At 40.7% G+C, this 23,939-nt stretch overlaps 1 protein-coding gene across 3 annotated transcripts in view; it reads right to left on the reverse strand.

Moving 5' to 3' along the window:
- Arhgap10 (Rho GTPase activating protein 10) overlaps positions 1-23,939 on the reverse strand; it is a 288,733-nt gene that overhangs the window by 15,988 nt on the left and 248,806 nt on the right. For all 3 annotated transcript variants that reach the window (XM_071614633.1, XM_071614634.1, XM_027926721.2), the window contains one exon: positions 8,902-9,061. In XM_071614633.1, the coding sequence (XP_071470734.1) occupies positions 8,902-9,061 (160 nt within the window). The remainder of the gene's footprint in view (positions 1-8,901; positions 9,062-23,939) is intronic.

The following is a 23,939-nucleotide window of genomic DNA, read 5'->3' on the forward strand; positions in this document are numbered from 1 at the left end:
TGCTGGCCCTGGGACCGCTCTCACAACTACCCACGTCTGTCATCTTGGTAGGGTAACAACAGCCACAGACAAAACACAAATGTCTTGAGTGTGGTTGTGCTCCAATAAAACTTTATTTATAAAGACAGGTGGTCGTGGGCCACAGCACTGACCCATGAATTAAAAGGACTGGATGAGAATCTGTTTGGTGGAGGTGGAAGTGGTGAAGAAAATATGGCTCACTCCCCAAAACCCTCCTGGGTCCTCAGGGGCTCAGTGGCAGGGCCCCCTGGTGTGTACTGACAGCCCACACAAATACCCAGTGCTTTACTGGGACAAAAACATTCTTTGCTCCCCATCTCTTCTCAGGCAGGAGGGAGCTGGCCAATCCAGCCAGCCAGCTTATAAAAGTAATTATTTGTTAACCCTTGAGGAAAAACCAAAGTCACAAACAAAAACAAAACAAAAAAACAGGAGGTAGGTGGTCAGGCAGGGGAGGAGGAGTGTGGAAGAAATCCCTAGTGACTTGTGCAGGGCATGGCTACAGATGAGTCCTCCACCTGTGGCATGCTGAGGCTCCCAGGTGGCTTTCCTCCATGTCATCATCTGACGTCTTACAAAGATCACTCCCAGGGTGAGCGTTTCCAGTTTTTCCAGAAGACAACTGTCTTAGAATTGTATCTCTGACCCATCTCCCCCTCAGCCAGTACTCCTCAAATCCTGTTTTCCTTCCTTCCAGGTGGACTGTTGTGGAATCAGGTAAGAGGGTTGAACTTGAAGCTAAACAGAAAAGGAACTATAGCTTCCTTTCATAAAAATTATGGGGCTTTAAAGATCTGAGGACTGCAGTCCTGCAGGGTCACTAATTGGAGTGTTTCTACCTACATGAATCTCATGTGGGAAAGAGCAGCAGCTAATGTGAGGGCTGAAGATACAAATGGGGCTACAGAAGGAGCCCCAAACTGCTCAGGTCAGAGAACTCCTGTGGTTACTTAATGAGCTGATGGGTGGGTTTCCTATTGGGACAGGGCAGTCACCCATCCCACTCAAAATGATTCACAGACTTGGCTGGATCCCAGGGGGATCCCTGTGCCTTGGCCATGTGGCACCCAAGGGTCCTTTCTCAGGGACTCACAGAGAGACTAGGAGAGGAGGCCATGCTGAGCCCTCCAATCACAGCTAACAACGTCAATGAGTAGGGCTTTTCCCAGACTTCAGAGGCAATGTCCCTGAGCTACTGTGATCATGCAGCTGATGCACCAGGAAGTTGAGGTCAAGATAAACTAAGAAGATCAAATGAGGCTCTCGGGGAAAGGAAAATCCCAACAGGTAAGCGTGCAGGGGAGCAGGGATTGGGTTTTATTACATGCAGTATGTTGAAACCTCACAACAATGAGGGGGTGGGTAATATTATTCCCTTTATGGATAATCTTGCTAAGTCTTGGTTTGCTTAAATAACCTACATAAGACCTCCAAGGATTTAAGAAGCAGGAGGAGGATGCAAAGCCTGGCCTGTTTGACTCGAAATCAACACTTTACCTGTCTCAATTGCCTCCCAACTTACACAGAAAGCTCATGAGGTCCCTGCTTTATTTAGATAGAGACATAGCCAAATGATTCTTGAACAGGAAATATATTTCAAAAATGGCATCAAGTTTAAAAAAATAAAAACTTTACTGGAAGAAAAACAAAAACAAAACTACAAAACTAAAGCAAAGCTAATTCTTTTTGAAGTATTTAACAATAGGTAAGCTACTATTAAATTCAAACCTGTGCCTTTATTGTAGAAGGTCGATTTTTCACCATGCAACATAATAGAAAATTATATAGATAATTACTATTCTAGCTTAAAAATAAAACCTCCAAATTCCAGAATCTGTAGTTACAACCTGGCAAAGGAAGACATGTTTTAGGCTATACTGAAGTGCCAAACGAGCAATACAAATACCAAAATCACTCTAGCCAGCCACAATGCTTGTGTACCACAGCCCTCCTTTTTTCCTTTGTGAAATAATTATCACGGGATTATGGTCAAAATATTAAGATGCTAATTTCTAGAGTGAACTGATTGCCCTGGTTCAACAGAAATCAGGAGCCCTGAAATCACAGATTGCACAGGAGGTAAGGGCTGGGCAGTTGGAACGCAGAGGTTTCTACACAAAGCTGGAGAGAAGAATTCAAAGAAAAGTGCAGGACCAGAAGTTGTACTCCCAAAATGGCTAAGTACACAAGCCCCTGTGATTAGCATCAAGAACTTTACTGAGGAAAGGCAGAATACAACAGACACTAGTATGGCAGTATGTAAAAACGTGGATGTGTAACCGATGTGATTCTGCAATCTGTATAAGGGGTAAAAATGGGAGTTCATAACCCACTTGAATCAAATATATGAAATATGATATGTCAAGAGCTTTGTAATGTTTTGAACAATAATAATAAAAAAAAAGAATTTTACTGAAGCCAAAGGGAGACAATGAACATTGTATTCCTCATTAAAAGACCATGGACACAGCTCTATTGCAAATACCAAATTTCCAAGTGTCTCCGCTCTGCCAAGAGGCAAGATAACCCTCCTCCCCAATTCCCAGTCAAGGCATTAGCTGATGAAAAACCAGCTTCAAGTGCTTACTCCCCACAGATAATTATAAACCACAGACACAGGGTCAGTCCCCCTTCAAAACAAGGGCAACAACCAGCTGAAAGTCACACTAGTCATACTAGGTTTCAGAATCAAAGAGGTCAGGGTCGGGAGAACACCTACAATTTGAACAACCACCCAAATCCATCTAGACAATTTCAGGCTCTATGGTAAACAATTTTAAGAAAACCATAAAGTCACTGGGGCAGAAAGGGCAGGGGTCAAATTCCACCTACACCCTGAGTAGCCTGGGCAAATCCCCCTGTGTCCTTTGTGCCCTGGTTTCCTTATCTTTAAAAATGAAGACATTTCTTCCCCACAGGTTCATGAGAGCACAGCTAACACAAAGTCCAGTGGCCCACAGTACCTAATGCTCCATGGTCTTTGATCCTAAGAAATGTAAGAGGTTAACTAATCAACCTGTCTCTAGTCTCAAACCACCAACCTCTGCTAATGCAAAGATTCTACCTCTCATCCTCAGTCCCACAAGAGGCACAGAAAGGAAAAAATGTCTGAAAAGAATTTAAAAGGCTGTATGGGCTCACAGCAAGGTGATATGCAACCCCTGACCACTTGTTCCCTGTTCCTCCTTAGACTTCACCTTGAACTCCAGTCTCTCTGAGTCCACCCAGGGGCTGTTGCTGTCTTCATTATGGAAGCAGTTGCTGGTCCTAATACCTTCTTTACAGTACCCAGTAGCAGACAGCACATCCTTACCTATGGTCCTGCTATAGACCTCAATCCACGGAACCCACGACATTTTGTAACCAGGGCCAACTTAGGGGTAAACAGAGAAAATTTGCTAGCCTTATTAGGTAACGATCTCCCCAAGAGCCAGTTAAGATGCTGAAATTCCATGATGGGCTGTTCATTCCTTTGGTTTAAGTGTGACCCTCCCCTGATCTCTTTCTAAATTTACATAGCTTCCCTCCATTACAAAAGCAATATGTGTTTGTTTTAGTTGTGAGCAAAAAAAACTGACATGCAAAGAAATAAATTCTTTTTTCTTTAAATATGTATTCTTAGCTGTAGGTGGACACAATACTTTTATTTATTTATTTATTTTTATGGGGTCCTCAGGACTGAACCCAGTGCCTCATTCATGCTAGGCAAGCGCTCTACCACTGAGCCACAACCCAGCCCTCCTTTTTTCCTTTGTGAAATAATTATCACGGGATTATGGTCAAAATATTAAGATGCTAATTTCTAGAGTGAACTGATTGCCCTGGTTCAACAGAAATCAGGAGCCCTGAAATCACAGATTGCACAAATAGGGCTGGGAAAGTGTGGCTCAGTGGTGCAGTGCCTCCGAGAGAGGGGGCCCTGCTTTGGACCCCCAACGCCAAACAGCAGAACATGGGAACAAAAGCACACACAGCTGAGAAGGGCTCTTGGAAGGGGAAGGGAGAGAGAAATGAAGGGTGAAGAGGAAGGAAGAAAGTGAAGACTACATGACCACTGACCCATAATTTCTAAAAACGTTGCCAAAACCCTCAGAAATCTGTTCAAAAACTGTTTAAAATGATTACCTTTCTGAATTTCAGACAGATCATTTATGATTTATTGTCGCATTCTAAGCCACAAATCATATTTAAGGGTTACTTTGGCATCACCATGCTAAGAAGAAGTCTTGGAGCAATAACCAAGTAATTTGAAATGCCAAGCAGGTGCCTCTGGGAAACCTCAAAACTTTGCTTAAACATGCCCAATTTAAAGAAGCAAGTGATTTCATTGACAAGAGTAAAAATGGTAACCAGTGAGGGCACCCAAGGTATGTAGATAAAGATAACATGCACGAGGCTCTCTATGGGAAGAAGAGTAAACTATCGGGCACTTTCAAATAACACAGGGTTGGAGGCACAGCTCAGAGGTAAACAATGTGCTTAGCATGCATAAGGTCCAGCAGCAAATAAATAACCACCTAACTAAACTCTGGGTAGACATGGTCTCTGGAGCACACACTGGCTGGGGGCAATAGCTCAAAATAGATGCTCTTGGAATACCCTAATATCCAGGATAAACAAAGCCAAGCATCTCATTGGATAGAAAGAAGAGCACTCCCTCCTGACCTGCTAGACCCAGAGTAAGATGCACCTCAGGGTACCACCTCCCCAGCTAGAAAGAGCTGTTCTAGCATGCTACCATTTTGAACATGGCAGGAAGGGAAGTATGCCTTTTCATTTGAAATCTGCAGAGGAAGCAGAGAGCAATGCCCTGTATTTCTTAAAAGAGATTTTCTTTTGTGGCAGGGAACCTAAAAGGATTACTTGTCAAAGACCTGGCTCCATCAATTACAATCGAGGAAAACCTGTTTAGAGAAAACTACTTTATTGGGAGGTGGGGGATCCTTTGGAACATTTGAAATATCTTGACCTATGATGTAATGTCCTCCAAGGAAACTGAGCTAGCAATTCTTCACTGGCAATGAAGTCACCCATCACCTTACTGAGTGTACAGGTAAGTAATAGCTCTAGATTCATTGACTGCAATGAATAATACCCACAAGTCATAAACATCAGCAGAAACCCAAGAAATCCAATTCTGCCTATTGTTTTCCACCTGCCAGAGGCCACAGCTGTATTTACACACTACTTCTATCAGATCACAGCTTCTGTAGGTTTTCTTCTGCAAATGTGCTTTCCAGTGGTGGAGGCTGTGGTATTTCTATATAACAGGGAGACAGGGGTCCTCTGTGATCCACATGTATGTGGACTCCATTCCTTAGGACCTAAGATAAGGCAAGTGTTGGTTTTGGAACATTCGATCAACCACGCTAGTTGAAAATCAAGTGGCACAGGTAGTCTCCTTTTCAAAGCCCTGGACAAAGTTTTAATGACTCCATAGCAACTTTAGAACAATCAGCATTTACTAAGAACCCACTATAGCCAAAACTGTATATCTGGTACACCAAGATGAAAAGTGAGCAAAAGAAGAGAACCACACACAATGAGAACTAGATTTACAAATGCTAAGGAAACAAAGAAAAATGCTGTAAAGAGAAAACAGTAAGAAAGTCTGCAGAATTCCTGGGAAAAAAAAATTAATCTTTCTAAGAGAAGAAAGAAGATGAGCTAAAAACCAAACATAGTGGCCTAAGAGACACGCAATGATATTCAGAAAGACATGTGCTTTCCAAAAGGGAAGCATTTTTATAAGCACATAATTAAGAAATCAGTTACCAATAACTATGTCAATATCACAAACGAAAGTTCAAAGCATATAAGTTCCAAAAATCAAATTCATACCACTGGGAATTCTATGACCAAGCTTGGGGTAAGGGAAAAATTAAATGTAAAGATACATACATGCATACCACATAAATGTCAAATACTACTAAAAGGCAAATATTATCTAATGCTCAAAGGCAGTATTTTCTTAACGCCAAATAATAAGTGTTTTAAAAAATGTATGTTCTCATGTGGAAGATAAAACCACTGATCTCAAAGAAGTAGAGGAGAAGAAGGATTAGAGACTGGATGAATTTGGCATTGTGGTGCACGCCTGTTATTCCAGTGGCTTGGGAGGCCAAGGCATGAGGATTTCAAGTTCAAAGCCAGCCTCAGCAAGTTAGTGAGGCAAAAAGCAACTCAGTGAAACCCTGTGTAAAAAAAAAAAATATATATATATATATATATATATAAGAGAGAGAGAGAGAGAGAGGGGGGCTGGGGATGTGGCTCAGTGGTAAGTACCCCTGGGTTTAATCCCCGATACCAAAAAAAGAAAATAAACTGGGGGGAGGTGAGAGGGTTGGAGAGAGGTATTTAATGGGTGCTGGGTTACAGGTGGGCCAGAAGAATAACTTCTAATGCACTATGGCACAGGGGGGTAACTGGTCAACAACTGGTTTTATGTTTCAAAATAGCTAATACAGATGATCTGGAATATTCCCCCAAAAAGAAATGATAAATGTTTGAGATGACGGAGTACTCACTACTCTGACCTGATTGTTGTACATTATATAAATGTATTGAAATGTCACGCCATATCCCACAAATATATATCAATTAAAAATAAAAACATGAGAAAAAACAGGGAAAAGAAATCACTTATCCTAATTACAGTCATCAGAAAAGATGTCCATAATTAATACATGAACCACACAGGGAGGGAGAGACAACAGACCCCAGGCCAGGGCTCACCCATCATAACCTTAACCTGGGAAGTTGCTAGAAATACAGGCTTTAAGACCACTTCTCAGACCTACTGAATCATCAGCTCTGACATAGAGCCCAGAGAGTTATTTTTATTTTTTTGTGTTCTTAAAAGCAGACCCAGGGCCTCATGCACACTAAACACATGCTCTACCAGCGCATGGATACAGATTTTAATAAGCCCTACAGGTGATTCTGAGATGTGTTCAAATTTGAGATGAATCTGGGCTGATACTCTCCCAAGTAAATCCTTTAAAACACATTCCAGCAGCATTCTAATGCTTAAGAGAAACAGAAATGCATTTCATCCACTGCATGAGGAAAGTCAAGTTCTTGAAATAGGAGCAATTCTACATTATAACAAAACCTCCCTCCCGGACCTGCTTCCACTACTTCCCGCCCCCACCCCTTTTGGCCTCTGGAAACTAGAGTGCTTTTCATGACATTTTCAAATGTGTACGAATAGGAAGCTAGGGATTTCACTCCTCATTTGATTTATGACCAAAAATATCAGGCTCTTCTTGTTTCAGGCCCGGATGTGTTGTGAATTCAACGCCATCCCATGGCTCATAATGTCACTTTTCTGCAGAGCCACTATGGAAGAAAAATAACTGACTAAACTGTTCTCCTCTGACTGAGATTTTATACACTTACTGAAAGAAATAATTAGGGATCTGGTTCTCACTAAAACACACACAGGCTAAATTCCACCTCCAGTTCAGCCAGGGCTAGAGTTTCTGAGTTCCTGTGCAACTGATGTTATGGTTACTAGTAGTATTAAAGTGAAAGAGACTTTTTTTTTAAAAAAAAAAAAATATATTTTTATATGTATTTTTAGTTGTTAATGGACCTTTATTTTATTCGTTTATTTATATGTGGTGCTGAGAATCAAACCCAGTGCCTCACACAAGCTAGGCAAGCGCTCTACCACTGAGCCACCAAAGTGACTTTTTATAGTGGATAAAGAGTAGTAAAGGTGACAAGCAAAATTTGAGAAACACATATTTAAATCCACCATAAACAATCTTTGGCATGTAAATAAACATATACGACTATCTTGGGGTGAGGAGGGACATCATGCACCTCTGGAGAATTTGTTTCCATACTTGGCGTTTCACTGAGATTTTAGGTAAGCTTTTCAGAGTCTTCAGGTCACCCCAAAATTTCAATATGCCAGATTTCTCCTGGTCTCTCTTAATACTTAATAAGTTCATAATGATTTCATGTGAATCCAGCTGTAACTATAAAAAGCCAAGTAATGTGAGGAACAATTTCCAATCCATTTAAAGTCCCAAGAATGCCCAACTGGGGTCAGATGACATCATTATCTACAATTTATTTTAAGCAACTTTGGTTTAAAAAAATTTTAATGCTCTCTGGGTGAATTATAAATATATTTTTGGTTGTGACTTGATTGACTAATCAAGTAATGTCTTGTAATTGTTAGTGAAGTTGTTTTTGTCTTCTCCAAGCATTTGTTTAAAACTGCATGCCCTTTAGAGATCCTGCCCACCCTGAATTTGTACTCACTCTGTTGCCTGAGTCAACACAGCAAGAGAAAACCTCATGTAATCAAGCAAGTCCAAGGTATTTTGTATTAGTATGATTTGTACTAATATGCCTAAGCTGATGTGCACATGTCTGGCACTAAATCAAAGAGAAGAGACAGTCAGATGTCATTCATCAAGTCTCCATTATGCAAGAAGCTAAGAAATAAAACTGACCAGAATGCTAACATGAAGCTGTCAAAAAATCATATGCCTGAAATATTCTATAGACAATTGTGAAAGACTATCCGTCACCATGCACATATTCTCATCTCTCTCAAAGTTTGCATAACTAGGGAGAAAACATCCCAAGAATGACAGTAACAAATTTCCTTTGTATGTCCCCAAACTGCCACAAACTGACCCTACATCAGATGTGAGGTAGCACCCATTACCCCTTCTAGACAGGGAACATGGAGAAAATATGCAGAAAAGGTTTTAATTTATGGCCCTTCTCCCTCAGGAGCACCACTGTAGAGAGAAAGGGTCCTTGGATCTAGTGTCCTGGGTGCCCACTGGCCACGTAAAGAAGATGGTCACGGTGTTCCTCCACTCAGCACCAAACCCAAGCACAGCAACTTACGTGGTGGATGTCCACTCCCCAGAGCTCCCTCCATCTGACAGAAGGTGGTTTCTCTCTGGTCCAGGAGGCCCATGAACAGTTGCACTCGTGGGCGATGGGGAGGACAGTGAGTCCTGACTGCCGGTGGGGGTGTCCTCCTTAGGAAGATTGGGATTGTCACCTAGGGGGAAAAGAACAAGTTTCAAACAACCTCAGAAGAAAAAATAACTCCACTAATAATTACATGGCATTACTTGATTAGTCAATCAAATTATATTCCAAATTACATTTACAATTCAGCCTGAGAGTATTTGGGTGTCCTGTCTTTGAAGGTGTGTGGGAGGGTATGCGCACGCATGTGCATGTGTTTAACCAAAAATGCTTAAAATAAACCACAGGTTACTGTTGTTTAGATCTGATGTGTCCCTTAAAGTCCTGTGAGTTAAAGGCTTCGCCCCAGCCTGTGGTCCCAGTGGGAGGCAGCAGAACTTTTAGAAGGTAGGATTTTGTGGGAGGTCTTCTGGTTTTGGGGGTATGCCCTTGGAGGAGACAGTGAGACCCCGGCCCCCACCTCTTCCTCTCATTCCTTCCCAGCCAACAGCTTTTCTCTGCCACATGCTCCCTGTCCTCATGACCTGCCTCACCACAGGCCAAAAGCAAAGGGGCCAATGAGTCATGGACTTCTACCTCTAAAACTGTGAACCATAAAAAAATCTTCTCTCTGTAAAAGCAGATTTACCTCAGGTGTTGAGACAGAATGAATGACCAGTAAGAGATGAAGAAAATACAATAATCAAAATGAGATCAAACAGAAGACGAAAGCAATAACAACCACCCAGTGACTTCCTAACCTATAAGGAGCCCAGGTTAGGTGACATCATCAAGGCAGCCCGGGCAGCCAGCCAGTCTGACCTCTCATTAGCTAGTCACCTGTTGGTTCTTTAAGCCAGTCTCAGTCACTACTTAGCACATAATAAATTAAACAACTCTAAAAGGACCTCACCTTCTGAGCTAGTATCTTGGACTACAATCTATAATACCCAATTTATTAAAACCTCAGGCACAGGGAAACTCCCATTTCCCTGTGAGCATCAGGGAAGATGGCATATCAAGAATCAGTAAAGCAATACTAAAAGGCACTTCCTAAATGAGTTGTGTGGCTTATGCTTTCACAGAGGAACGACATTTAGTATCATGTGTAGACCTACGGCCCTGGTTACAATGCAAGAGACAGAAAGCTGGGGAGCCCAATAACATCTGGTTCCCTCAAAAGATCAGCTACCATGAAATGTACCAGCATTGCACCCAGTAGAGCTTGGCTCTTCAGTCCAAGCCATAGCCCCTATTAAATTTAACTCCTCCAGGGTGACTTACAGAGGTAGCAGTTTCCAGGACGCTAACTTAGCCTCCACTGTAGAGGTTATGGGTCATAACAGTTGGTCAACAAACTGCTGTGGAAGCACATGATACATGAGGTTCCTAACTCAGCCAGCAAGAGGCTCTAGCCAAGACTTCAGAACTTCTCAGTCCAGGGTCCTTGATACTAAGTATACATGAATGCTAGGAACAGTAAAGAACTTGCTTAGATGGATTTTAGTTCTCCTAAAAATGAAGCACAAGAGAAATTCCAGGCTCTAAAGCTAGTCCCAAGATGGCTAGTCTTGAAAACTAAGTGTAGACAATGAATCTTAATGACCTCTGATCCAGCTTACAACTGAAGTGAAGAGAGAATCCTAGAAACAGAAACCTAGAAGTTTGGATGCAGGGAAGCAGGAGTCGAGAGACAGTGGTGATGTCTGCTGGTGGGGGTGGGTAGGTAGTCAGGAGGATAAACATGGATGACCTTATGCAGAAGATTCTTACAGGGAGTTCTTGAGCTCTTTCTGTTGCAAGCATGTTACAGGAAGGGTGGGGGATAAAGTGGTACAAGAGATGAATGAATGATCTCTGTGGGCAGATCTTTCCCCAGGTCCAAGCCCCCCTAAAGTCTTGCTCTGTCTCTGTTCACAAACATACAATCTAGACTACTGTTTGACTGCTCTTTGTGCAAAGTAACTTTTTCCACAGCCCTTTACCACAAACAGGTTTAGTAATCGGAGAAACTCAACCCCAAAAGAAAGGCCAATTCTGAGGTAAATGAACCAAAAACCACTGATAGACCACTGCTATAATTCCTTTTGATTTATTTTCTTTGGGGGATAGAGTTCACTTCAGAACAAAGACTGCCTCTTCCCTGTGCTTGGAGAGCTCAACTCCAGCCAGTTCTTTTCTGCAAATGAGCCCCAGGCAGCAAGGACTAGAGCTCCAGCCCTCCTGGTCTTCCCAGCATCCCTCAGACATCATGACCAACTGCGCCCTACAAAACAAGAGGGTCTCTAATGCAACCCTCAATATGGGGCCTGCAGGATAGCTGCCAACTCAGAGCTTGCCTAGAAGCAGCAAAATATCATGGGTCCTGAAGCACAGCAGGATCCCCGCAAGAGTAAGTGGGACACACGTGTTTGCCTGGCTTCCAGAGGCGGCTTCCTGGCCCCCAGTTCCTCTGGGCAGCATTCCCTGACTGTAAGGCAGGGCATGATGTGGCAAAAGCAGCCACGGAGAGTCTGGGATCAGTTTATTCCTTGACTCATTCCTACCAGGAGAAAGCTCTCAACAAGAAACAAGTTCAGGGAACTGGAGACCAAGGGTCTAACGTTACTTTAAAAAGATGCCAAGCTGATTCCCATCGCCTCTAATCCACTTCCCAAGCAGACTGACACAGCACAAATCGTCATTCAACATACTGAATCACATTCTATTAAAGAGTATTCTCTCTTCCTGCCAAACAGTGGCAAGCGGAACCTCCAAGTGAAAATAACAGGTAGAAGGGAACAGCTTTACGCACACTGATCAAAGGAAGCATACCTCACTTCTCAAGTGCACAAAAACTCCTTCCTTCACTGTTCACGAATGAGCTTATCTACTGGAGACGCTGAATTCTGGGGAGAAGCATGATATACACAAACTTTAAAAACTTATAGCCTTTTCTGAAGATTTAGTGACCAAGAATCAGATTACCTCTTTCTAATTAGTGTAACACAAAAAAAAAAAAAAAACAACTTTTTTAAAAGCTTCTGTGTTCCACTGTCTCAGGAATGCATTTTAAATCCTATGAAACTAACTCCTAATTGAGAATTAAAATCAGATAATTTTCCACCTATCATTTCTTTTTTTTAAAAAAATATTTTTATTGTTGTAGATGGACACAACACCTTTATTTTCTTATTTTTTTTTTTAATTTAGCGTTCATGGACCTTTATTTATTTATATGTGGTGCTGAGAACCAAACCCAGTGCCTCACATGTGCTAGGCAAGCACTCTACCACTGAGCCACAACCGTAGCCCCCACCTATCACTTCTTTTGGATGGCCACAGAACTGCTCCCCTCAGGTGTTACCCTTTACTGGGCATCTGCAGACATCACCTGTGAGTATAAACATAGTTGCAGCATTTGAACAAAAATGGTACCAAAGGACTTCCATTATGAACAAACTAGAAGAAACAAAACTCATTTGAAAATGAGCTACCATCACAGTGAAGGAAAAAATGACTTCCTCTTGACATCTAGCTTCGTTCTCACCTTCTCCACAAACCACCTGCCAAACCACCTTGCTTGTCTCTTTTCTTCTCTGGCACAACTTAAGCTGCCGTCAATTTTGCATTTCACTCTGGCATAACAGTGTTGCGACTCCATTTAGTCCCCATTTCCGTCACACATTTTTGAGGAAGCCATGTCTGTTCTGGTAATCCCTTAAGAATACTCTGCAGTGCCAGGCACATCAGGAGACTTCAGGAAATACTGTGGACTCTGCCACAAGAAATATCATGAATATGGAAAGCCACTGCCTCTAGGAACTGAGAAGGGAAGAAAACTGAAGAACCTCAAAATATTCTCACAGAATCTGCATGCAGCTTCCAGGCCCCATCCTCCCTCTTCCAAGCCACAAGCATTTCTCACCCTCTTTAGTCACTCAACCAGCGTTTCCTGAGCTTCTGCTTTTGTTCCAAACACACTAGAGATGCCGAGATGGAAAGGTAAACCCTCAGTTTCTACCCTAAAAGGGCTCACAGAATAGAGCACAGAGGACAGGTAGAAAGAAACAGGACAGGTAGAAAGAAACAGGCCAAAAGCTGGTGTTTGCTGTCATGTGATTATCTTAAGGAGCTTTGAGACTCAGAAAAAAGGAGTTCCAAATCTGACAGTGGGAGGGGTGGAAGACATGTGGGAGTCAAGCAACAGAAACAGGGAGAAATCACTGCCAGACTTTCAAGACTGAGCCTCAGCAGAGAAAAATTCAAGGCTGAAAGAAGAGAAACAGGAGAGACCATGGCAGATTTCAGAGCCACAAACAGTTGAGTTTGGCAGGGGGACAGGGTCTGAGGCAGAGAGTCAATGTATTGAGAGTGTATGAAAGTGGGGAAAGAGCTTTAGTATATAACAGCAAAGCACATGAATTTATTCTGCAGGTGCTGAAGAGATACTGGAGGGATTAAGCAGGGAGCGATATGATCCAGAGAATGGATTCAAGAGATATTCAGGCATTTGAGTCATTAAAGCTCAATGAATACAGGTGAAAGGTGAGAGAAACTTAAGATGACTCTCGGTGCTCATGAAAATCATATAAAAAAGCACAAGGGAGGTGAAGAAAAAATGACTTCACTTTCATATCAGCTACTTAATTTCCCTGTTCATTCAAACTTCCTTTTCTCCCTGAGGTGCTGGGGATGGAACCCAGGGCCTCCCAGATGCTGGACAAGCACCCTACCACTGAGCTGCACCCCTGTCCCCTGATTTGTTTATGGGCCTAAGCCCATGACCAAATGCTTTCTTTCCATGATAGACTAAACAATTTTCAGAGACTGGCAGAAAATTAGATCAAAAGGAGTGAATGAGAACTTCTATCATTAAAGGATGCTTATGTTCTTAATTTTAATATTTTGATAAGCTCTTTAAACTTTTCTTCTTCTCTCTTGCCAGTAAATGGATGGATCTGGAGACTATCATGCTAAGTGAAATAAGTCAATCCCAGAAAACCAAAGGTGGAATGATCTCTTTGATATGTGGATGTTAACACAAAGGGGGGTGGGGGAATAAAAGTTCAGTGGATTAGACAAAAGAGAATGAAGGGAAGAGAGGGGAGATAGGAACAGAAAAGACAGTAGAATGAATTAGACATAACTTTCCTATGTTCACATATGAATATACCACCAGTGAAACTCCACATCATATACAACCTCAAGAAGGGGATCCTATTAGAATAAGTTATACTTCATGTGTGAATAAAATGACAAAATATATTCTACTGTATGTATAGCTAAACAACAATATTTTTAAAATACATATGAGAAATGAAAAAAATTCTAATGACAAACTATTCTACTCTTCTAGTTATTTCACTTCAGACTTGCTTTTGCATTGCTAGAAGGAACAGAACTTTATATTTCCCTTCCATTTCATTCATTTCTTCTTTGTCTTCTCAAATATATGATCTAATAGTTTAAAAGAAGCCGTCCCCTTTGCTCTTCCTCCACTGAGCCTGAGATGTGGGCATGGTATGAATCCACAGGTGTCCCCCATTCCTCCACAATTGCGGGAATGGACCGTCTCCATAGCAGCAGGCTAGTCTATGTTCCTCATCCTTAAACACCTGGCTCATGCATTAGCAGAAGTAAGAAAGAAAGCAGCAGAAAAGAGGAAAGGGAAAAAAATGCACGAAGAGGAGATCTCATGAATCTGCTGGATATCATTTACACAAAGCTCACAGGCTAACACTGCAGGTTCCTTATCAAGCCAGAATAATCTCAGATGCTTCTAATTATCAAACAGTTAATCATCAGGATCAAAGAAAGATTTACTGAGAACAAAATAGCCGCACTTATAACAACACAGTAACAGTGTTATGAGAAAGCCCCATCAAGTACTTTCCAGCTAACACAGCAATGAAAGTAGATGCCCACTCCTCCTCCTCCCATACACGCCCAGCAACCCCAGAGGATAAAACGGCATTTTAGGGGTTGGGTTGTAGTTCAGTGGTTGAGCACTTGCCTAGCACATGTGAGGTACTGGATTTGATCATCAAAACCACAAAAAAATAAAGTTATTGTGTCCATCTATAACTAAAAATATATATTTCTAAAAATATTATTTAAAAAATACAAAGATACAAGTGCCTTAAAAATTTGTTCTATATCTCTGCAGTAGAAGCAAAAAGAAATACTCAGAGAAATAGTCAGTGGAAGCATACACACATCAAAGGCTAATGGTTCCAAGCCCCATCAAAACCAGCCAGACATTGAAATCTTGTGGGGTTCTCAATTCCTGAGATACAACAGGCCTGGGGCAGGAAGGTTAGAATCTGGCTCTTGCTAAGGAAATGCAGGCCGGGAGAAGCTCTCCACACTAAATGGAGGCCAAAAATCTGTGAGCAGGTTTCCCCTTTGCCTGGGAAATAGGATTTGGCAATTCTTCGCCTCCAAACCGTGGGACGAGAGTTACGTGACAGGCAATAAGACAACCTGGTTCCGAATCAAGCACCTGGTAAACTGTGGAAGCAACAGCTGGAGAGGGGAAAGGAAAAACAGGAGGGAGGAGGAGGAGCCAAACCATGCACACATAGCCCTCCTTCACCAAGGATGCACAAACCCAAACTTCTAAGAACAAAGGAAACCAAGATAGCCAACAAACTCAACAAATAAGAAAACTTGGATATTTAGAGATGTGCAATATAGAGAATGAAACTTGTTTCTCCCTGAACAAACAAACTGAGAGGAAGAAATATTTTAAAAATCATGACCTAGTTCACCAAAGCAATTTCGAAAGAACTCAACCTAAAGGACTCAGAGTGCCAAAAAGGAGAATAAAGAAAATTCTGCACATAAGACGTTACTGTGAAATTTAAGAATGTCAAATACAAAGGAAAAAACCAAAATGCATACAGATATAAAGAGCAGATCATAAAAAAGGAAAGAAAAAGAACCAGACTGACATCAGACTACTGAACAGCAACACTAAGTGCAGAACAAAATTGAAGTAATTTTTAAAGTATTAAAAAAAATTTTGAGCAGAGAACTGTATATTCAAACTGTCAAACTGCCATTCAAATGTGAAGGCATAATAAAAATATTATCAGACATAAAAATCCCCAAAGGTCTGACATCCAAAGAACTATATTGGTAACACTCTTAAAGAAATTCCTCTAGATTTAAATAAAAGAAGCAACACAGGATATTCAACTAACTTGATAATGCCTATTGTGGTCTTTAAAAAGAAAATAAAGGACAAGAAAAAAAGGAAAGAAAATAACCAAAATAATTCAGAACCAAAATTCTACAAAAATACCAGCTTGGGGATGAAGGCAGGTCAGAGGGAACTGAGAGTCCACTCAACAGAGTGTCTATTTAGAGGTAGAGGGAGACATACAACAAAGTTCTAAAACTCAACAGAGAAATGAGACTGCAAGACTCAAAACAAGGACAACCACTTTAGGAAAAAAAAAAAAAAAAAAAAACAGAACATACATCACTGGGAAACAGCAGAACATCATTTGCTTTTATAAAAAGGAAAGGAGGAGAAACAAATCAAAATGCATTAAATGAAAAATACAAAATGCCAGAAATCCCAACATAATGATAATTACAATATATAAAAATGGGTTAAACTCACCATTTAAAGATTGTATTTCTTTTTTTAAATTTTTAATTAGTTATCAATGGACCTTTATTTATATGTGGTGCTGAGAATCAAACCCAGTGCCTCATACATGGTAGGCAAGCACTCCACCACTGGACCATAACCCCAGACCACCCCCAAAATGTATTTCTTCAATACAATAATATGCTGACAATAAGGAACATGATTGAAGTGAAAAGACAAAGAAAGGTTGAACAATAGAAAATGAATATATTATGGAATCTCAACCAAAAGCAAAGTTTATAACCCTAATAAACGACATGAGGGTCATTTATGCAGGTTAAGGAATAAGATGATCAAGCAAGAAGCAGCTAATGATATAGCCTCAAGGAGTAAATTACAGACCTGCAAGGAAAAATAGAAAAATCAACCACTGCAGTTGGATGTTTTAACACATTGCTCTCAGAAACTAATATCAAGAAACAACATTGTCTGTAACCAACAACACAAAGCTGATCCATTTTGTACACACACACGCACACACACACACAACTCCCAATAATCATGTACACACTTTTCAACAATGCATGGAATATTTTTGAAGGAAGGCTAGACAGTCTCAAATTTGAAAAGAATACTATGTCAATTCTCTTCTCAGGCCAGACTTGCAGAATAATCAATAGCTAATAAAAAATATATTTTACAATTTCTTTTTTTTTTCTATAAAGTTCTTTGTTTTACCTTTACTTATTTTTTTTTTAATGTGGTGTTGAGGATTGAACCCAGTGCCTCACACGTGCCAGGCAAGCACTCTACCATTAAGCCACAACCCCAGCCCTATTTTACAATTTCTTACATTGAGAACCTAACTATGGTTAGAAAGGAAATCATAATAAAAATTAAGAAATCTTCAAATAAAAACATTTCTTAAGATTTGTATGACAGGGGGAAAAAATGCCAAAGAGAACTTTACAGTTTTAAAACAAGAAAGTTTCAGAACATTTTTATGCCGTATTTAAATAGACATTCTTCCTAAATATTGATAGTCAAAGAACAGTCATCATGACTGTTTAAATATTCAAATTAAATTCAGTAATGAAATGAGAATTCACTGAAATATGGTGTCTCTACATTTTAGTATACTCACTCAACAGGGATTACTTGTACACTGTAATTAATACACACAAGCTACTCCATAAAATGAAAAGCTAATATTCTTAACTATTTCTTTTATTATTTAGTAGCACATAAAACTTTGAGAAAAATATCTCCAAGATCACTGTAGAAATTGAAGAAAAAACATGATCTGACATATAAAAACTCAATATAGAGAAGTGAATCTCAAAGAAACATCTATTTTATCTTTGACGGTGGCTTCAACCATAATTGGGTAGACCTTCCCCGGCAGGGGATGAGCAAAGCAGCTCTGGTTAACACCCACCTCCGCCCCTGTTCCCTTGTGCCTAGATTCACCTGCCTGTCATCCTGCATTTCTTATCTTTCTCATGGGGCCACTCAGTAATCACCTATAATCCCTTGCTTAGAATGTCTCAGCCCTGCCCAGATCGCACGTTTGTTGTATTGATGCTGCACCCGAGGACTTGAAAATCTAGGCTTGAGTTCCACCTCTGGAGAGGGCTCAGAAGGTGAGGATGAAAGCTGGATATACTGTGCGCCAAGTTGTGCTGCTTGCTAAAATGTGACTAAACCTCAATGACAAACACGACTGGGCCAAAGACTTGGTGGTCAATGGTCAATAGCTCAGGCAATGAAGTCCCCGGGAGAAGCTGAAACTGGGAGGGGCATATGAAATCGGCAGAAGGCAGAGGAGAGTTAGATTTCTTTTGCTAACTTATATAAGCCTGCTTAAAACATAACCTTCAAACTGGGAAGGAGACGGTCATGCCCAGTTTTGACAATGTGGCCAATATTATGACATCAACAAAAATCTCCTAATGTTTCAAGACACACAAGGTATTGAAAAAGGACAGCAGCACCTAGTGTCAGGAACAGAACTACCAACTCATTTCGTATGCATTCTGACACGATTTCTACTTTGCTAACATAAAGCCTGGGAAGCTGTATTTTATCAAGTCCGAAACTATGCCTAATGCTACCCTGACCAGTATAAACCTGAACATGCCAAGTTAGGCTTTCCCCCCCCAAACTCAAATGCTTTGGATTTGACATTGTAAATGAAATCTAACACTGAACGGCCAATGTGGAGGTGACCTGTTTAAAGTTAAATCTGTCATGGAGCTATCGAGAAGCGTCAGCCAACATAATCGATGGCGTGGGGACCAATAACTGAATTTTAAAATTGATAGAGATCAAAGGACATCCCTACCATTTGTTCTTTAAAGATCCAGTGCATGAAAGAGAAGGGTCACCAAGCAGTGCTACTTCCTAAAATGTGGCTAAACCAGGTAATGGCATCCACTCAACTCATAGGAAACAAGACATCTTAGAACTGTCACACTGGACCAAAACAGTGACACATCTAGCATGGTATTCTGTTTTTTAACAAGGACATCCAAGGTTGTTCTATTTGTCCACGGCCTTGTTCTTCCTACCCAAGTCTGAGAAGCACATCATGACATCTTTGGATATTCAAATGGCTGTGTGTAAGTGTGAACAGTGAAACATACAAGATATCCAATTCTGATAAGCAACATGACCTCCAGAACAGCTTCCCATGACTTGCTATTGCTCCAAAGGCAAGACTGCAGTGTCGCTCAATGTTTTCTTTTTACATCTGGTCCGGAGCCCTAGCACCACCCTAATTATTGACTTGCAGAAACCAAGGCAGCCAGATACCCACAGTTACTGGGAGAATGAAGGACACAAGCAAAGGCCACACCCACACAGCATAGAAGAACTGCTGAGGGCTGAGTCTGTATGGCCCCTGGCATTTTGCCAACAGTATTGATTGACAGGCGAGGCATTACTATCCGCCTCTGCCGCAACTTTTGAGTTCTCGCACTATTTTGGAGTTCTCGTGGGTATTTCCGGGTATTCCCCGAGAGTTCCCATTGGTTGGGGAAGTGCAGGAGGAGGGATTTCCGGGAGAGATATTTCCGGCTGGGGGTTCCTGGACAAGCCTCGTGGCGCGTTCGGGAGGATTCCCTGGGAGCTGTGTGAAGTGTTTTCCTGCAGTTTAAAAATAAAGTTTGTTCCTGCTTCAGTGGCTCCTGATTTGTGCCCAGCCAGACTGCGGCAAAGAACAATCTCTCTGTCCTCGCTGGGCCATCTAAGATTGACTTCCTTTAAGTAGCCCATTCCATGGCTGTTGAAAACAAGTCAGGCTTGTTTCTTCACATTTCAACCATGCTTGGCTGGACCAGAAGGCCATGGAGTCCTATGACCTTTGAAGTTGCAGTCTACAAATGGAATGACAGGTGCCCAGCAGAGCAGTGTGTGAGCAGCATGGCTGAGAAGGGCCATGTCAGATCCAAAAGCCAATTAGGACCTCGCCAGCCAAAGAAAACCTAGTAGTCCTCTTCCATCTTCAATGTGCTAGTCGACTTAAACTAAAATGATCTGGGAACCAAGTAAGAAAACTCTCTTTATGAAGCACTATCAATAGTGACATCAAACAGGTAAGATCTATCCAAAAAAAAAAAAAAAGTCCAAAGTCAGATGAAAAATAAAATTCAGAGATTTTTTTTTCCAGATTTTTCAGGCCAGACTAGTTATTCTCATCCTCCTCAAAATCTGGGCTGGAGAATTATCTCATACATTAAATTTTCCTCAAAATGTACCTACTCACACATAAACATGAAGTTTCCTAAGTAAACAAGTTTTTAAATAAAGAGAGTTTAAGGGCGGGGGTGGGGGGCGGATCTAAGTTTGACTTAAAGACTGAACTTCTAAATTAGAAAGATGTTGGGTATCTTTCTTTAGAAAGTGAATCCAACCCTGAATCCAATCCATTCAAATAAGTTCTGCTTTACTGTCCATGGAGTAGCAGGTGGTAAATGATGACTGAAAACAGTTTAGAAAACCCTCCTTACCTCTTACATTATGGAAAAAGGGAAGGGGATGAAGAAATTAACCCTGCCAACCGCCCATTAAGGAAGGAAGCCGCCAGTCTCTCAGCAGGAGGAGGTACTCTGTAACACGGGTTATAGCTGCCAAGTGGAAGGGAGGTTCCCAAAGTCCCATTTACCCCAGTTCCCACTCTCAGTAGGGGAAAAATGTCCCCATTCTCCTCTCTTCATTTTGCTCTCATGATATAAGACAAGCCAAAATGGGAACCGCAGTGAAGTTAAATAACATACAGACTAGAGGCAGTCACTAGATGGATGAGAATAATTCACTTGGGTCATAGGATTTTTTTTATTTGTTTTTTAATTAGTTACACATGACAGTACAATGACCTTGACATATCATACATTTGAATCAGATGGGATATAATATCTCATTTTTCTGATAGGATTTCTTTATCTGAAATTGTGTGTAGGAAAAGGAAATGTGACTCTCTGGGCAACAGCTTCTCCCACCCCCCAATGCCAAAAGCACCAAATCAAAACTACACATGGATCTGGACCCTCCCCAAAACACTGACCAAGAGAAAAGGCAACTTCTGAGCTCTAAATTAAAACATCATATGAAGTTCGGAAATGATGCAATGAAACTGCCGTAAGCTAATAAAGTAAATTGCATTTTGTACTGCCCAAAGATTTAAAACAGTGAAGCATAAAGCCTGCCTTAAAAAAGCCACTGGACAGGGCTGGGTTGTGGCTCAGTGGTAGAGAGCTTGCCTAGCACGTGCGAGGTCCTGGGTTCGATCCTCAGCACCACATAAAAATAAGTAAATAAATTAAGGTATTGTGTTCAACTACAACTAAAAAATAAATATTTAAAAGGAAAAAAAGCCACTGGACAACTAAGACATGTCCAAAGTGTATGCTAGGAAAAGCTCATGAGGGAACTGGCTGTGTTATCATCAATCACATGACAAGAGACGCAGACCCCATTATAAAGTCACACCACCAGCTGATGGGCATTGGGTTACAATTCAAGGAGCCACCTCCACTTCTTGCAGAGGTTGATGAAAAGCAGGAACAATTCAATTACAAAGCAAGAAATACCAGTTCAGTTGCAATGTCAACAGAAGTCAAGGCAAACTGCCTTACTTGGTAAAGCAGAGAGCAGTTTTATATCATAATCACAGTCCTGGGGCATTATTTAGAGACTGAGATCTCCGCCTACATCAACAAGCAAAACAATCTAATAACATACTATTATCCTTAGGAAGCTGATCCTCAATCAACCCATCTTCCATAAACTTCTGTGGACACTTGCCACTTTGACAGCTCAGGAAATTGGGAGTGCTATGCTCAGAACAAACTCCGGACAAATTCAACAATGAGGGTGGCTGGAGTCCTAGCTATTTACCTATCCTGTGCTCCTAGCTGTTCTTCTCATCTAAAGAAAGTTAAATTATCATCAACTGTCAGACTGAGATGCTAGGAAACATTAAACATGGTGTTATGCAGGACAACAACCCAGAAGATCAAATTACATTTTCTTTGAAAGAATACCAATCTGAAAGTATAATTGAAGCTCTCCTACTTGATGTCAGGCCCTTGAGAAAACGTAAAAGCTCAAATTCTTAGTATTTACTACATATCTGGGGGTTTGCATCCATGAACTCAGTTGTTCTTGGCAAAACACATGTCAAAGTTTTATTGCCCAAACTCCTGAGGCTTACATGGGGATTTGCTGAGATCATAAAAGTCATCAAGAGGAGACCAGGGATTTCAATCCAGGTTTGTTTAAATCCAAACTCAACCACAAATAAGTCTACCATTCAATAAAACTCTTTGCTACCTAAGTATTTCCTATAATAGGGATCCTGGAATGTTAGGACAATGCTACTCTGAGAAAGAAGCCTGGGTAAAAGGTGACAGGTACATTAAGTCTAACAGGAAAACACTAAGCACTAAGGGCTGGTCATTCTCAATGTGGTGCCCACACTCTCTCTCCAGGTCAACTCATCTAGAAAGACACCATACCCTTTCTTTCTATGGCTCTGCTTTTTATTCCTTCTACCTCAAAATCTTAAACTCATATCCAACTCACCAAGCAAGAAGCACAGAGCTAAAATGAAACTTGTAATTTACATGCACATGAATGTATGTATGTTGTCAGTCCATATTTACATGTGTGTATATGTGCAACAGTAATCACTATAGAAAATAGGAAATACAGACATATATTTGTAAATCAGCAGATTATTATCCCCTAAGGAAAGCTATTGTTATAACTGATCATTTATCCAGAGCTTTATGCTTATACATGGATTTACATAGTGTTTTCTTTAAAGATTATTTTGACAATTCTGTACCTTTCTGTTTTCATTCAAAAGCATTTATGTATATTACTTCTATGGGAACATTTTTATCACTATTGGGAGACTAAAAGTGAATGTTTGGTTAGTTAGGAAATTGTTTGGCTAGGCTATTGAACTCAAGGACCTCTTATAAATACATATGTATAACAGAATGCACAAAATACTATACAGCTCAGAAAAAAAGAGGAAAGCTCTATCACGACAGGAAAAGCAACAAAAAATATATCAGATGATTTTTTTTTTAAAGTAGAGATCTAGCTCTTGGGTATAGAAGATGATAAATAAGGACTTAGAGCTATATTTTCTTTCACATATACATACACATACCAAGAATTCCAGGAGGATACATATGAAAGTACAAGTTGAACCGTGTGTAACTGCTGATAACTCAATCATTTCTGATTTATACAGATAGCAGTTTCACTTGGTACAGCCTTAGTAATGATGGTAGTTTTAAAATCCTGTTTGGATCTCAACTCAACAGATTTCAGAAACCATAGGCTGAACCACATGAAATTCTCAATGCTTTACTATTTTTGACCTAAAAACTGTAAAGAAAAAAAAACTTGATATTATTGACATTAGATAATTTTGGACCTAAAAGATGGTGATTTTCTATGGCTTAACCTATTATTTTCAGCGGTTTTAGATCTGGTTTGCAGATGCAAGAACTGAGCCCATAAGATGGTATGGAATCTTTCCATTTTATGTCTTTCTATACTTCTTGTTTTGTCAAATCTGGGAAAGTTTTATCTACTTAAAAACAATTGTGTAAAGAAAAGAGAGGTGCTGGAATGGTGGCACGTGCCTGTGATCCCTACTCGGGCAGCTGAGGCAGATGGATCACCCAGTTTAAGGCCAGCCTCAGCAACTTGGTGAGATTTCAAGCCACTTAGTGAGACCTTTCTTAAAATAAAGTTTAGGGATACAGCTCAGTGGCAGAGCACCCCTAGGCTGAATAAACAGTATCCCCCTCCACACACACACACACACACACATAAAAAAAACAGACCAAAAAAGTGTGCGGGTGAG

Source organism: Marmota flaviventris, chromosome 7, assembly GCF_047511675.1.
Source record: "Marmota flaviventris isolate mMarFla1 chromosome 7, mMarFla1.hap1, whole genome shotgun sequence".
NCBI lineage: Eukaryota > Metazoa > Chordata > Mammalia > Rodentia > Sciuridae > Marmota > Marmota flaviventris.